Source organism: Lycorma delicatula, chromosome 3 (genome assembly GCF_047948215.1).
Source record: "Lycorma delicatula isolate Av1 chromosome 3, ASM4794821v1, whole genome shotgun sequence".
NCBI classification, from domain to species: domain Eukaryota; kingdom Metazoa; phylum Arthropoda; class Insecta; order Hemiptera; family Fulgoridae; genus Lycorma; species Lycorma delicatula.
The window spans coordinates 149,564,997-149,583,121 of NC_134457.1; the positions used below are offsets into that span (position 1 = coordinate 149,564,997).

Below are 18,125 nucleotides of genomic sequence, written 5' to 3' on the forward strand. Positions count from 1 at the left end.
TCGTTCTCAACGGAATGAATGCGACAGGGTGAGGATAGCTGAAACACGAACCCAAAGAACAGCTGATCTGAATCTGCAATACAATCGTCTTGCGTTCCGGTACAATCAAGCTGTTGATTATAGTTCAAGTCGGCATGTTGTCATTGACCAGATGAGTCATGTCTGTACCTACTGCCAGGCTCTAAAGTTTAATAATGAAACGAAAGGGATGTGTTGCGCTGGCGAAAAAATCAAATTGCCTCAACTTGATGCACCACCAGAGCCATTGAAAACTCTACTTGCTGGATCTACCGATGAATCGAAGCATAACCTATCGAACATCAGGAAATATAACTCTTGCTTCCAAATGACGTCATTTGGTGCGGAAATCGTGATGACTCAATTCATGCCAACTTTTAAAATCAAAGGGCAAATATATCACAAAGCTGGTTCCCTGCTCCCGTTCCCAGATAGTGACCATAAATTCCTTCAAATGTACCTCATTGGTGATGATAGAGATGAAGTCGATGCACATTGTGGAATACATAACTCTCTAAGAAGATCCATTATTTCGCAGCTACAGAAGCTCCTTCACGAAAGGAACAATTTGGTGCGTTTGTTCAAAACGGCAATTGATATGATGCCATCAGATACCCACAAGATTGTCATTCACGCAGACAAAACACCCGCTGGAGAACATGTCCGAAGATATAATGCTCCAACTATAGACGAAGTAGCAATTGTCATAGTCGGAGATCAGTTCCAACCTAGAGATATTGTTCTCCATCGAAGAAACGATCAATTGATAAATGTCGCAGAAACTTCGCTGTGCCACAGCGAAGCGTGGCAGGGTACAGCTAGTATAATATATAGATATTAGATATGCAATGTAACATCTATATAATATATAGATGTGCAATTCCCCTTTTGATTGCAGTCGACTAAACCAAAAGTGTCCAAAAAAGCCCAAAATCAATTTTTTTGAATTTTTTTTTTCTTAACTGTAGTAATAAGCTCTCATTGAGAGGTTTTCAACGATATATCATAAGTGGTACTTATTTTCATTGGTTCCAGAGTTATAGCCAAATAAAATTTTAATTAATGAAATATTTGGATCTAACAAGGTAAGGCACATCGGTTCGAATGAGACTTCATCTTCTTTTTTTTTAAATTTATTTTGTTGACCTTTTGTTTAAACTTAACAAAATTGATTTATTAATAAATATTAACCCGTGATTGTAAAAAAAAATTATAATAAATAATTATTCAGTAATAACAATAAAAAAAAAATGAAAAAAAATCAGAAGTTATTAGTAAAATAAAGTTTTATGTACTTTTAAAAATATGTATATATAATTTAATAGGCATTATTACATGTATATACGTCTAATAGAGTTAGTGAAACATCTCATTATTTAATATTTACCGAAAATTATAATATAGAATCGTACTATTTTTGGATTTTCTAGTTTAATTTCTGTTTAATTTTATTTAATTATTCTGGGATTTCTGTTTTATTTTATCTACATTAAAGTTAACTGCAGAGTGACTGAAAAATAGACCCTCACAAGAACACCATATTCGGTATACATGCCCGTCTTTAGTAAATTGCAAAAATTACAAAAAATCTATCTTTTGCTTCATTACTCCTTTGATATTGTCGGACAATAATCTCCCTAGGTCGGAGTTGATCATCATTTCGTTTCTTTGTTTTTTGTCGCCAATCTTTTAATAGCTCTTTGGTTTGATATAATTCTTCTGATCTTAACTTGTGTACGGTCTAGTAATAATACTGATCTAGTAATACCAGAAATAAAGGGACTTTTACTTTATCTTAATATTTCATGTAAGATTGTTAAATAAATAGTTGTATAAATATTTGATGTTAATAAAAACTAATATTTCACCAATTGCGTAACTGCCCACTTTGATAAAAGAATTGGAGGATCGTATCTCACTTTCAAATGAAATAAGTTTAAATGAAGTGCAGCAAAAAATTTATTTATGTAATTTAATAAGCGTACATGGAAGTCATGTGGTGTCCACATTAGATGTTTTTTTATGTTTTTTCAAGTTTTTGTACGCGAAGGACTGAACTGTAGTGATTGTAACATATTCTTTCTTATTATATCATGCGTCTCGTTGTCAATCCAGATCACATGCTTGTCGGGTTTTTTAACTACTTATTAAAAGGAGCGAGTAATAACTGAAAAGTGCAATAAAACTTTAAAATTATGGAATCTTGAAAAGATCTTCTGGAAACGTATTTCCAAATGTACAGAATGTATTCGAAAGTATAGTCGTGAATTTTACTTTTTTTATAAAAACATAAAAATCATTTCACCACGCTGATTTATGAACTGAAAATTTCCGTTGATTTATAATTAGTTCGTCGGTAGACGGATAATAAAAATCAAATATACTAAAACACTGAGACGACCATTACTTCATAGATCTCGTCACGCTCGATCTATAATTTATTTATTCTGAATAATTTATGATGTACGTGATATTTTTACTGTTTACTATTCACTAAATTCATTAGTAATTATTTGATTAATTTTACTTAGTATTAGTTACTTTTTAAAATAATATTTGTAAAATTACAATACGGAAAATGTAGCGTACTTGGCGTTTTTTACAGTTTACCAAAATGTTAGTAAGGTTACTGCGATAATGTTTACAAACAATTTTCAGTAATGACTGAAATTCTATGATAGTAAAACCCGAAACAATAAGAAGATAATAGCATAATAGGATAAAGACAAATTAATAACTGTGGAAATAATGTTTTCACAGAAGTTAAACATTTGTTGAAAAATATTTCTAGTAACGGATCTAAAACATAATTCAAATAAATAAAAATGTTATAAAAGCTATTAAAATAAAATAAAACTTACGCATTTAGCCAAGTTTGAGCGGTAACAAAGTCGATGACGGGCAATCGTACGGTTCGTATCCCAGCGGTCGTTATTCCCAGGTTTGCAGTACCATTCATTAAAAGGGATACCATACCGTCGAACGTGCCATTCCACTTGTAGCCCCAGGAAGGAGTAGGAAACATTTTCACCCTAAAGCACATTTCAAAACTTTGCACATTAATAGCAATTGAGGATTGAGTAACTAGCAGTTATATGTTCATATAAAATAATCCAAGTTGCTCTGTACGATTATTTCTCTCCAGACATACAAACTCTATCTCTTTCTCTTTACACACACACCCGCGCGCGCATACACACACGTATGAAAATATGTTATTTCTTTTCCACGAGGTTTATTATACCTAAAAAAAATGTAATAACTAAAGCTGAAATATAATTAATAAGATTAGTAGAAAACGCAGAAAAAATCTTGAAGAAAAGATGGCTATCCTAAATTTCAAGCAATCAACTATTTTCTTGACTGAAATCTTGGACCGTTATTACTTTCAAAGAAATTTAGATTTAAATTAAAATTTCGAAGAAATGTCTTACAAAAATCTGATAAAGACAAATCTTTCGGAAATTTTAACAAAGGGTGAGTTTGCTGTATGTAAAAAATGATCATTTTGATAAACAGTAATATTATTGTTTGTCAAAGTAAAGTTCAGCACTTAACATAGTACCAGAGATAAATAACAAACCACAGGAAGAAAAAAAGATAATGTTGTCAATACCAATATATGAAAATAACGCAATAGATGAAACAAACATTCGTCGATAAATAGAAATAACTATTAGTTCGTAGATTATCAAAGTGACGTTTACTTGCAGATAGAACATATGTTCTTGATACATTCTGAACCTATGTATGAATAAGAAAGTTATGCAAGTTTCAATTTTATGCACATATATTTATTTTTTTAATTAGTGGTTTACTAAAAAAAAGGTTATTTATCCTGTACTAGTTTAATGACTCTATTGTATCGTAAAATTGGAAGTCCTTAAATTATACATTTTAGTTTTCCCAATATTGATCTGTTTAATAATCAAATCATCTTTTATTTATTTACGTTTATTTGCCAGCACCACATATATTTTTATTATTTTGGTTTATAATATTTAGCATAAGTAAGTGAATAAAATAGTTATTATAAAGAACCACTAATTACTTGAATATAAAAAGAAATAGCGTATAATTTATAGTTTAAATTTTGAAAAAAATACATAAAGAAAGAATACAATCAATTGCAGACATCCATGAAGTCACACGATACTCGACACAAACACACGAATACAATTACACATATATCCACGAAGACACCACACAAATGCTCACAACTAGAACTTTTTTTTACACTATAAAATTTGTTTTAAATTCTGAACTAATTTTGAGAAATTATCTCTAAAAACAAATAGAAAATTAATTTCACTATATTTCACAGTATATATTATTATAATATACTGTGAATGTAAGGTATTACTCAGAACTGTTTCAGTAACAGTGAAACACAATTAAAACTGTAATAAAACCTGTAAGAAGTGCCTTTTTAAGATTGCGCAAAAATTTATACCGCTTTTTAAAAGTCGAAAATTTTCATACACAATATTTTCATCTATGTATCCACCTAGAGTATGATTTATTGAAAGCAACTAATGAAATTACAGATGAACAAATTTAAATATATCAGATATTATTGTCATTGCCACCATCATAGGTTTCTGTTTAATATACATTTCTTCGTAGTAATTACAGAATTACTAAATTCTGTTAACATTTTAAATAAGTTGTAGTAAAAGAAGTTAGCTTTTTACACTAATATTTTGTAGATATAAAGGTAACGATGAATTTCTTTCTTCCAGAAATATAAATAAGACAATCAGTTAGACAGATATACTATTTGTAAATATTAGTTATTCAACATTAAAATTAATGTGCGTTTATGTTATTTAACAATGTATAAATATATATACTACGTGTTGATGAATGTTCGTTCTTTATTTTTCAATAACAAAATATTTTCTCTTACTACAATACTCTACAGCGATAAACAATTTAAATGTTGTTAATCACTAGCTAATTAAATAATATTTCAGTAATTAGGCTGTAAATTAAAAAGTAAAAGAAATTAACTTTTTTTTATCTATCTATAAGCATTTACGATCGGAACCTCATAAATAAATTTGAGTCATGATAATCAAGTGAAGAGAGGTTTCCAATGAAACCTCTACTAATGCATACAAAGGTTCTACACCCATATAAGAAAAGAACTTCTACAGTTGGTCAAAGGGAAAGTTCAGTACCTAACATAGTACCAGAAATAAGTAACACACCCCAGGAAGAAAAAAGAAACAATGTCAATACCAATATATGAAAATAACGCAATAGATGGAACAAATATTAGTCGGTAAATAGAAATACCTATAACTCTTAGATTATCAAAGTGACGTTCAGTGCACAATCACAGAATCATCCTGTGTTCCCACTGGTTACATCTCCTACGGTCCAGTACATGAAAACTTTCAGTCATCATGTTGTCCAATAGATTTATTACCAGATAATTTATATGTTTGTCTAACCTCTGTTTGTACCGCAAGGTAATTTTTGGATCTTTTCATAAACAGAGGGTAATCCTAGATAGACATGCATTTTTTTATCCCTAATAAACCACGGAGCCTCTGTTACGGTTCTCAATAATTTATTTTTAGATCTTTGAATTATATCAATATTGTTGTTGCTTCTCCTTTCTCACAGCTGAATCTCATATGTCCAGATAGGTTTAATATAATTTTGGAGATTTCAACAGTTTATTAGCAGCGATAACTGTGAGTTTCTAACCAACAACCAATTTTGTTCCCTGTACTTGATGGTTAACCTGTTTCCTTTTTTTAACAAGTGGCCCCTTTCACGTCGGGCAACGATCCAAGTTTAGGTCGAGGTATCGTACCCGATCAGTGTGAAGGATGTAGTCGCCATTCAGGTGGACCAGAGACAATCACCCCTTCTTATCGTAAATGACAAAGGTTCGATTTGTTCTAATTCATCTTCATTTTCCATTTCGTTAACCACGCACCGATATCGTGTAATTATGACTGTAGTTTAGGTGAGGCTTGATTTAGATTTTCATCATCAGTTAGTAGTCTGCAAACGGTGCAACAGTGACGTAATTTGGAATAGGAAGGTCTGATGTGAAAATCGAATACAGAACAGGCCCTGAGGAACTCCCGTCTTCCGTCGAAGAACTCATATAGTCCATGATTGAGCTTATCCGGGAAAAGCACCCATCCAGGTAACTCTGCAGGACTAAGTAGAGTGGCCGAAGGAAGCTCTGTTTTAGCTTATACAGCAGACCAGGCAGTCAGATTTTATCAAATGTCTGCTGCCTGATATCGAAAAACGCTGCTTAACAGTACTTCTCCTCCAAATACCTAGTTATAATGGTAACAGCTCTATTGGTTCAGAGTGGTAGAGTGTCCACACCTAAAGCCAAATTAATGATCTGGTATAATCTCTTCTTGCTTCAAGTAGGCCACAGCCTCTGGAGAAACAGCTGTCAAACAACTTTGATAGGATCGTTAGAAAACCTGTAGGTTTGTAGGAAGAAACATCATGAGGAGGTTTATCTGAGTTCGGGACCATTATTATATGGGAGAACTTCACTCTGATAGGAACCACGTTGTTGGGAGAATCCCATTGAAAAGGTCAATTATGTACCAAATGGCCTTCCACGGAAGCATTACTAACATCTTATGAGTGATCAAATCAAGCTTGGAACCTTTTTTAATGTCTTCCTTTTTTTATTACTCCTGGTACCACCGTTGTTGAATAAGGCTTAATTGCTAGAAAATGAGGAATTGGGTTGTCTAGAAATTCAAGTTCATCAGAACCCTGTAAGTCCAGCGATACAAAGACGTTGCTCAGATAAGAAGCAAATAGGTCGGTCTTTTGGGAGTCGTTCCTAGCCCACATCCCATTCGAAGCTTTTAAGGGAGGGGATGTAGGTGGGTCTGACGGAGATGTTTGGTGGCTTTCCATAAAGAATATCTGCCACTACTCTGAGGAGGAAAATTCTAAATGTATTCTTCTAAAGTTTCATCTCTTATGAACTTCAGCAGTCTTTTTAATCAGCGTGTTGAAAGAAGTCCTATCCTAAGGTCTTCTGTAGTATTGCCATCTTCTCCTAAGCCGTCTCGTAGTATTAATGAAGTCCATCCCCTCTATCGTATCTTCTCTTCCTTCATACCTCTCTTCCGGTGTCAAGCACCAGGCCCCTTCTTGCATTAGCGTGGTTAAATACTGTGTTGCATATTCAATATCCCTTGAACACACGTCTACTGCACATGTAAAACTTATCCCTCTTCGACACAGTTAAGATATGAGACCAATCGATTCTGTTATTGTGAAGGACCGAAGACATTTTCTTCTTTATCATCATCGTGCTGATGGTGAGTATGACAGATGAGTGGTCCGATGTCGGTTGAGTTACTGTTGTTACTAACCGAAGCGTAGAATGATGTCACATTAAAATCAAGTAAGTCCTGCACAGTCATTGGGTCTGAAGGCCAGCATGTGGCTAATGATTACTTGAAGATGCAGTTCGACAACTCAGCTATTTAATATTCTCCTAAAAGTAGTTGTAAGTCTTGAACCCCAATGAACATGCTTCGCGTTCCAGTTGCCCCCCGCTACGAAATGGGAGTCCAACATCTCAAAGAAATTTGTGAATAATTCTTTTATAACATACCATAGGGTAGTAGATAAATGAAAACCTAAGAGGCCCCAAACAGCCCAGAAGTTCAATTAAGGTTGCTTAAATTTGTTCTTTACTGATTCGGTTAGTTATTGATTTCTTAGTGAACTTTTAACAAACATTGTAGTTCCTCCATGTGTCCTGACGATAGTTCGTCGTATACACAGAATAACCTCTAAATGAAATGGTTTTCAAATATTAGGATCCCATCTGATGATTTAGTAAATATCAGGGCTTCTAACTCCTCCCTTCCAGTCCAGTAAGACCATTGATGTTCCATACGGCAATCTTGAGAAACCTGGCCATCAAAAAAGTTGGATATCAGCTTCCCAGTAAGCCTTTACTGCGTCCCTATTTGCTGATCGTGGGACTCCAAGTTAGTTTCTCTATTTTGCCCTCATCTCCGCAGCCACACTTCACCACCGCAGCATAGATTCACGGTAGGTTATTAGAATCAGGAAGGAATGTGATTCGGGCAGATAAGAATCTGCCCTACGTCTCAGTGCGGGAAAATTCGCATTGCTCTAGTCAAAATATGCCTAACTTTTTTCCTCCAGATTCAGGCAGAGTATTAGTTCTCGAACGTGGTGCAACCGTCGCCTCCGGTTCATCTCCATTATTTTTCTGTACACCCTGCAACCCTTGACGGGTAACCTGATTGACAGAGAGCGAAGGTGGCTGGAGTATCTATGTCCTTTCTTGGACAGTCCGCAGTACTGTGCCCTTCTGTAGACTTAATATAGTGATACGGTTGCGTACAGTTATTTATGGTGTGGCCATACTGCTGACACCGCATACGTTGTGCTAGATCTGGGAATTTTCTTGGAGTTTCAAAAAGTCACGCTACAGTTAGCGATGTTAAAATATCTCCTTGTTGTTGCCTTGAGGCTAAAGGTAAATAGAAAATGTTGATATCTGTTGTTGGCGCTAATAACAGTACGGACTCTGTGCCCGTATTCCTCAATCTCTTCCTTATTGATATCCACTGGATCCGAGTGATGCAGTTTCATGAGCACTATTATTCCCACTGTTATTCCCTGTGAACGTGTGTTCGATGAGATTATGTTCGCGTATAAAATTAATTATTTTCTTGTATATCTCAACGTCTTTAGAGAGCACACGTAGTTGTTTACAATCTATTAAAGGTGCGCAATAATCATTCTTACCTAAAACTGTTTCTAGAATCTCATATAACCGCATGACATCCGTGATACCATAGAATACTACGGTGGAGGTTTAACAGCGTTTCTTCTGGGTTACCTAAATGTTTATAACTTTTTGGAAGATTATCGAAACGATTCGATAACGGCAGTTCATAAGAGGTACTTTTGAGGGATTGGGGTGTCCGTTGTTTCCAAAGCCCTGGGATTGTCTGCTACAAAAGGCAATCTGGCTGCGAGTTTGTGATATGAATTTCAGAGCCACTTTCTGAGGTATTAGCAATTCTGGATATAATATTATCTCTAATTAACTTTCTGCGAGGTGATCTCTTGCGGTCCCTGTCTGAAAACATTAGCGGTCGGCGTTTCCTACGTGTTATGCAGGGACTAGGAGATACTGTCCCATCGCTACTTGGACCTGTAGCCTATAGGTTATAATTGGCTATAATAGGTTACTATTATATATTGTATATTAGGTTATTATTGGTATAATTGGCTATAGGTTATAGGCTATAATTTACTAGCCTATAGGTTTGTTGGCCAGTCAAACGATTAAAAAACAAAAATGCACACACGATAAAAATATTACAAATAATATACCTTCCTTAAAAAATCCGTCATACAAACTATCAAAACTAGATGCACTAGCTTCTATTTCACAGAAAAACCAAAACTTAAACGTACTATAAAAAATGGATTTCTACTTCGAAATAATAGGTGTTCGCAAACCAATTTAACTTTTAAATAATGTTTTCTTTGAATTTAATTTTCTATAATATTTTCAACGTAAAGTTGAAAAGGTAAAATTAATCAATTTTATTTAGTTTATTCTATAAAATACGAATAATATTTTTACTTCACTGACTGGAAATTGAATAGCTGCATTGCGTATAAAAACACGGAATAACTGAATTTTGTCATGGTATCATAATAATTGTGTTGATAATTCGTTAAGTATTCAATAACTTCCTTTTGATCAGGATACCACCCATTTTTACCATATTTCTGAACCTGTGAATCAATGCAAACAAATATATATCTATTTATATTAATATTCTTTAATAATAATATTAATGTATTTATTAATATTTATATAAAATATTATATTTGGAATTTTAAATAATTAGTATTAATAAAGTAGAAATATATAAGAAATCGTATTTTAATACTCGTATTTTGTATGAAGTACTACGAATAAAATATATAAAATTATATGTACTGAGAAATATTTAAAGAATAATCATTAGGGATTCATAATCTCAATACACTAGGCTTTAGTAAGAATCGCTAAATAGTAATGTTATCATCATTATTAATATAATTAACAAGAAATATTTATTCACCTTTACTAATCTCAAAAAAATGTTAAAAATCTTTTCACTAGTGGTAAGTCTGAACGTTTCAAGTCTGAACGTAGGAAATGACGGTTTGTCGTTACACAACAATAAAAGGTCACTGAACAGTGAGAAAATGATCAGTAAGATAAACAGTCACAGAAAAAGAAGAAATCTTTAAAATGCTAGTTTATTTATAACTCCCAGAAGACTATGAAAATTTACGATGATTTATGGTACAACGATTTGCTTATTTGTATTATAATTCCTTTATGAAATTACGATGAGTATTTATAGTTATTTGCAAATTTACTATTTGAAAAACAATGCAAATATAGAAAGCACTCTGAGTTCTGAAACATAATTTACTTCCATTTAAATAGGCTTACTAAGAGTGAACGCCTTGATCGAGTTTGAGGGATAGATTACAGGAAGGGAGTTACATGAAAACTTATTAGGATGAGTAGGTAGTATAGCTGATGTTAAATATGAAAACCTTGTCTAAAATATTTGTCAGAATTAGTGATCACCGACAAACACCACGGATCTAATATGTTTTAATATGATAAAATAATATTTTTTAATTAATCGGTTAATTATTGGTTTAAATAGATTCACATTATTCAGTTATGTTTAATATTAGTAGACCTCATTTTCACGGAGGAAATTTATTACTTTAATGAGGTTTCATATTGACGTGAATACTGTTACAAGGTTAGAGGAGCATGTTCGAAAAATTGATGAAACGAATCCATGATAGAATACAAAAGTAAATATGGAAATTAAACTTTAGCAAAACAAAATCTTTGTAGTTTAAAAGATGAAGGATGTAAGATTTGTATGAAACCACCCACTTCTCCCCACCATAAGCGCTTCGCAAGTTACGATTGGATTTCATCATACAGCCGATTTCAACAAGCATTGTGAGTGAATGCCTTATCCGATTGAAATAAATTTAGCGTTAAAATATAGGGAGACTCTGAAATACTGAAAAACCAATAATAATTAGTGACAGTAAAATACGTTTTCAGAAATTTGTGTAGTGTTTAAAAAAAACCAATTTTTTTGCTTTTCAGAATGTCATGTAATGGAATAAAATATACAAAGAAATTTTTTATTCCATTATTTTATTATATCTGAAATGTGAGACATAGTTGTGTGTGTATGTGTATTATGCTATTATTATTTTATGCTATTATCGTTTGTTTTAAGCATTAGAGTTAAAACAAACGATTTTTTGGAAAAGTTCATACCAATCTGTCTCTTAGAATGATGATGTTACCGAAGTGAAGACTAATGTTTTTAACAAAAAAGTAACGTGAATCAGTTTACGGAAGGGAGGAAAATTAAAAAAATGGTCCGAGTGACCAGCGAAAATCGCGTACAGCTTGGTTGGAAATCATTTTAGAAAAAAAGTCAGAGAAAACGTTTTAGATAATAGCTTAAATTATAAATTAAAACGTTGTAGATGACGGTTCCATAATTAATTCACGTGCAATACGCAGAAAAGTGCAAAAAAAAAACGCAAAAGAATGAACCTCACGTTTGAGACTTACGTAGCTCTTTTATTTATATTTTTAAAACTCTTAAAATTTTGGGAAAAAATAATTCTAATGTTTTTCAAAAGGTACCGCGAGCTGTAAGTTAATTTATTATCACAAAATAAACATTTTGCAAAAAAAACTCGTAAGTGTCTGTAACTTTTGAGCACACGGGGATTTTTGGATCTACTTGGGTTAGATTAAAAGGAGAAAAAGAATGTGACTTTTTCTTATCAAACACATTATTTTTCTATAACTACTGTTTTAAAATTTTGCATTATTCTAAAATACAATATTGCATGTATTCAAATGAAACCAAATGCATCCGAAAGTACCCTGTTTACCTTTAACTAATGATTTGAAAAACTTTAATCGGTTTAGTAATATTTGCAATGATGTGTTTTTTATTGCAAATTTCATTTCTCCGAAGCTAATAAACATTAAGGGCTGAAATTTGGACGGATGATTAAGGAAAGTTTAAACATTGATTTGATGTGTATTTCAAATTGTTAGGGCGAAATTGTTCAAGAAACAGCGATGATAAAACAGCCTTTATGTTGCAAGCAGTGGAAGCCTGTCTTATTCCCCTTCCAATTGTATATATTCCCACGTATCCGCTCACCAACACCAACGTATACCCAGAGGCTTTCAAAAGTTAGACGTATTGTACGTTTTGTGATGGTCTGCATCGATTTAAGTTGAGAATAACGACACAGAAATGATATAGAAATTTTTGATTTGTCTATACAAGCCGATAATTGATCAATAACATCTGTTATTTCATGATCATCCACGTATCCAAACATTGGTGATATGGCAAATGTGTATACACTATGACGATACAGACTATCTTAATATTTTTTTTTTTTGCATTTAACTATTTCTTTTATTGTTTATTATTCTAGTCTGAATATATAATTTCCGTGAATTTGACTTACTTCATAAAGGATTAAAAATAGAAGGTGATTTTCATTCAATCTTCACAACTTTTCTGTTAACTAACACAGTTTCACAGTTTCTGAAAAAGAATTTTTCAGAAAATTGAAGAAAAAGCTATAGAAAAATAGTTTTCTTCTAATATTTTTTTTTTTTTTTTTAATTTTAGTCAACTTTACTCCCATATAAAACGCGTAATATAAATTTAAAAAAATGTGCCTGTTTATCTGCCAAATAACGTTAATCTTTCCTAATTTTTTTTGCCAAATACGAGTGTTAGTAATGCAAATTTTTCAAGTTATCGGCTATTTTCCAAATACCGATTGCTTCAGCCCGGTTCTGTTGTTTTTAAAACTTATAAAAAAGCTAGTATGTAACTTTTACTAAACTGAGTGTGGAAATGTACATAATAAAGAAAAACAACGGTTATTATGACGCGGATGAATTAAATGTGATGATACGTTGCGGTTATTAAAAATATGATAAATATTTCCCTTCAGTTCAGGCCATGCAGTTGAGTATTTCCAATTAATTCAAACAAATTATCGTAATTTTAAATGTTATAGTAAATATGTTTCAGAAAAGCGTTACGCAAGTGATGTCTTGAAAGAAAACGCTTCTTTTTTTTGAAGAGTTACAGCTTAAGAGCGGCAACATTTGCTAATCGTAAGAAAAATGTAGTCGCTTTAAAGTTTCGTGAAATAAAGTTAGTATAAGCTAGTATAAATTAGTTGAAGCTAATATAATTATTTGTCTTTTTCTTTTTCAGACGACTGAGTTTTGTTGAGATTACCAGGAATTTTAATTTACAACTGGTTTTTCTTTACAACTGATTTTCTATTCTGTCATTGATTGAAATTTTATACCTACCGAGTCATTAAAACGCACTTAAAAACGAAACTCATAATCGGAGGGAAAGTAGATAAAAAAAAAAATAATAGCTGTCATATTGAAATTGATCGCGAAAAAATAAAAATAAAACTTTTTAAACGATAGATAAAATTCCGTTTGTTAAATATACCAAATTTTAATTTTTAATGCGTTCTATTAACGAAGTTATGAGACGTTGAAATTACATTACAAAAAAAAAAAAGGCAAAAAAGGAATTCGTTTATGAGTAAGTGATCACAATTACTGCACATCTTCTTTAAATAAAATGATAAATTCAAGAATAATTCACAAAAGAACAACGTTTAATGTGGTATAAAAATGAATTTTTTCATCATATGGTTTGTAGATTAATTCTTAAAAGACAAGATTTTTTTCTTTTGTATAATTATTATATCTAGCGAATTGTTTTATGAGCAACAGCCTACATCGCAGCTTGAGTATTATTTGTTATCACGGTTTGTTACAATACTTTTTTGTTTCCAAAGTAGTTAATGTATACGCACTGTTATTTTAAATGATTTTTTTTCAAATATCCCCTCATCCCCGCAGAAATAATGATTACATAATACTGTGTAATGTTAGAATGTTAGAATACGAGAACTGAAAGTTTGCTTCTTGCCGACTGCTGTGTCTAGTGTACTACTCATGCAAAAACCATGTTCGCCTGCGTATATTCATTTCTTTTTATTTTCGATGTTTTATATATGATATAAATTTATTAACTTCACGTATTAATTAAAAAGTATTTTATTTTTGTCCTTATTTTTATTTCACTTATTTTACTTTAACTACAAATAAAATAGAATAAAAAAAAGCGTCTTCAGTTTTAGATGAATACATTAATTTCTCTTAAATTGATAAATTCTTCTTCAGCATCATCAACTAAATGTTCTTTTTCCAAATATTTATCTCCTAGTTTTTTCCCATTCTCACATATCGATGACCAGTATTTCTCTGTTATGTTAGAAATTCTTTCTTCATATAGCGTAATCGCGGCATTTATCTTGAACGTGACGATTCTTTGGGCCACATATCCTTTTATTTTTTCCTATATCATCTCGATGGGATTTAGATCCGAAAGGTATGGTGCCAGGCGAATGGCTGTGTGATCGTGAGCTTCCAGAAGGCGATCCAAAATATACGTCTTATTTGTGCAATTTAACTAGTTTGTAAAGTTCCGCTCTAAACATTTTACGATGAAACGGTATTTTCTTCCCCTGTTACCATGATACCATTTCCGATTTAGATTTTGCCTTATAGTACTTGTATTTCTTAGAGATACCTATCGTACCGGTTATTAAGGTATACAGCATCATTCAGCATTACAACCCATCGAGGGGTTGATTTGGACCGAGTTTGTTTTCCACCAGTTTCATAAAATTGTCGTAGTTCATATTGTAATAATTCCCCCACTTGATGTGCTACATTTCCATATCAACAGAGCGTTGATTTTGAATCCCATCTCGCCGCTACGTACACAATTATCACTCGGTTTCCTTTTGATATAGAATGATGTATGCCCTGATCAGAATTATCCGACCAAGTTTTGTTTGAGATATGAGAAGATAAAATGTACGTTTCATCTACATAAAAATTGGGACGTTTTTATTCTCTGTAACGTTTAATATGACTTAAAATAACGCATTCTTTGTTCTCGTATTTCATCATTTTCGATGAGAATATTTCTATTATTTTTTGTTTTTCTTCATCGAAATCTTAAAGATTTTAGAATTTTCCTGACGCTCCATACACTCTCCTGAAAACTAATACCTTCTTTCAGTCAATTGCAAATACGTTTAGTTGTAGAAAGCACTTTTTCTTGCAAGTAGAAATCGTAAACATCTTCCCTGGTTAAAAATTTATCGAAACCGTCTAAATAAGCAATTCTATTTTCCCGTTTATATTTTTGGGGGATTTGAAACGAGCATTCACCCTCCGACATCCCATTCTTTTCTTTACTAATAATTTTAACAGTCCTGGCCAAAACTCCACATGCAGCAGCAGTTCTCTTTATATACCTTTTCACAGGGAAAATACACAGTACGCTTGGAACCGCCTTTGTAACTACTTGAACTCTCTTTCCATAAACTGATTAACATTCCATATAAATTCCCGAGCTCGACTATGGAGAGAGTTTTCCCTCACTTAAGTTTTGACGTAAAACCCGCCATTAATTGTTCGGAGAACACTAAAAATATGTAAGAAAATAAATATTCACTAATATTAAAATACAGCTACAAAAATATTATATGCAGAGGATAATGCACTCAACATATGAAAAACCAAAATACGGACGAGTTTAAAAAATTAACGTTACACGGTACACACTACTTTACAATTAAATTATAACAAGAATCTTATGAGTTTATATTTTATATACAATGTGTTATTAGTAATCGGATGATGTCATGTGGTAGAGAGTTCAACAAACCCCACTCGCTCTTCCCGGCAAAGCCAGCCGAAAGTTCGGTTGGCAAAGACAAGGGCAAAGCTTCAGCTCACTTAGTGTACTGGTATATTAGAATGTATTAGTAGTATACTGCAGTAAACATAATCCTTCCTTGTTAGAGATAGTATTTAAATTACATAAATAAATCATATTTTCATGACAGAAAGAGAAGGTAAATTTATCTGTTGTTTACTCAATTTGTCTTGATGTTAACATGTGATGTTAAGTATCTGAATTACAAATGGCTCTTGTCAAAGTTGGGTGTATTTGGATTAGTGAAAAAAAAAATAAGGAGAATTGCTTTACTCTCACATTTATATATTTTACAAGGAGTGCTTGTTATTTTTAAATATGGCTATGTATGTATTATTCTTGAATCAGTTCTCTAAGAACTGTTTTTTTATTGCTCCTTACAAACAACAGACAATAAAGCGTTGGAAGCAAGGTCAACCGTCGGGTCTCACTTTTGAAAGCAACGTCTACCGTTTCAGATCGATTTCAATATTCAGACTGTGTAAACAACATCCAGTTTTTATATTTTAAAAAAGAATTGTGAACTATTTTGAAAATAATCTGCATTTGTGAAGATTCTAACGGTTCTGAATAATTTTACATAAGTTACATTATATATAAAAATATTAAACATATTCATTGACGAAGGCTCTCATATTGGATTTCAGCAGTTTTAAATGGTTTCAACTTCATTTAATTTTTTCTTCAAATCTTTTCGCTTTTCAGTTTTTTTGAAAGAATTTCTGTCAAATTAACTTTGATCAGATGTCAATTTATCGATATTATAAATATGAGATTATTTGTATTGGTAAATTGGCAATTACACACAAGCAGTTATGACGTAGACCAAATTAAATTTTTGTTTACTAAGTTGTGTACAATAACACTGATATAATAAGTTACTGATATAATAAGAATGGAATACTGCTAAGTACTGAATATGAAAATTATTTATAAAACTTATTTATTCATTTTTTTTTAATCCATGATTTTTTAATAATATGGGATTATCGACCTTCAAATGTCTTTGAATAGCCTTGATTGCTGTGTCAATCACTCTAAATAATAATTTTTTACCATAATTGAAAACAGATTTTATATATTTAAAAAGAAAATTAGATTTTAGAAGCGTAGTACTTTTAACAATTCAAAGATTCATCAAATAATTATAAAAATAAGGTTCTTAACCGAGTGCTCCCTTTCTTCAATTACTGTCTCGGATAAGTTGCTTCAAACCGATCTTCCTTGCTTAAATTGTTTCTTATTTTTTCGGTTTTCAGTTTTTTTATTAAGAATTAACAAAGTTTATTGAAATAGTGTTATATTTGTTGTTTTAAAACTTCAAAAAACTCTTACGAAATAATTACTTTTATAATATTACGCTTACTTATTATATTTATTACTTTTGTACTTTTATAAGATACATGTTTACAAACTGTTAGCGTGTTTGCTAGTGTGTTTTAGTTGGTATGGATTATTCCTTCGTTCAAATTAAAACTAACAGGTTAAATTTGCCGATTCAACAATCCTTTTTGAACAAAATTTCCCGAAATTTGCCTTTTTGAACAATCTTTCCTTACTTCTTTAATTCATTGATTTGTATAAAATAAATTTTACCAAATATTTTCATAGCATTTGATTCAATGACTGGCAATCTGTCTGTTCAGAAAGTAAATAAATCTGAGTTTTGAAGAACTCGTAAATTTTATATTAGAAAAATTAATTAACTAATACTTATTCACTTTCCGTGTCTGGAAATAAAAACAAAAACACCATCATATTCTCCACTTCCAGTACTCAGCAGCTCTTCGTCTTGTCTTTTGGTACCTGGAGTTCCTCATATTGCCAAGCCTCTCCCATATTTGGGTGAAGAAGCAGATATTCCATTGTCTGGTTTTCCCCACAATTATACCTTCCTGTTTCCTGTTTAGCCTCTGGGAATTACCGTCAGGTATTACTTCAGAGGATGATTGAGGATAATATGTGTGAGTGTAGTGAAGTGTAGTCCTGTACAGTCTCAGGTCGATCATTTCTGAGATGTATGGTTAAGTGAAACCCAACTACCAAAGAACACCGGTATCCACGATCTAGTATTCAAAACCGAATAAAAGTAACTGCCTTTACTAGGACTTAACTAGGGCTGAAACTCTCGAC

At 32.0% G+C, this 18,125-nt stretch overlaps 1 protein-coding gene across 1 annotated transcript in view; it reads right to left on the reverse strand.

The window, feature by feature from the left end:
* Positions 1-18,125, reverse strand: part of LOC142320998 (ionotropic receptor 75a-like) — a 322,343-nt gene that overhangs the window by 18,032 nt on the left and 286,186 nt on the right. The window contains exons 4-5 of the mRNA XM_075358991.1: positions 9,674-9,819; positions 2,880-3,050 (exon numbers count right to left, since the gene is read on the reverse strand). Of these exons, the coding sequence (XP_075215106.1) occupies positions 2,880-3,050; positions 9,674-9,819 (317 nt within the window). The remainder of the gene's footprint in view (positions 1-2,879; positions 3,051-9,673; positions 9,820-18,125) is intronic.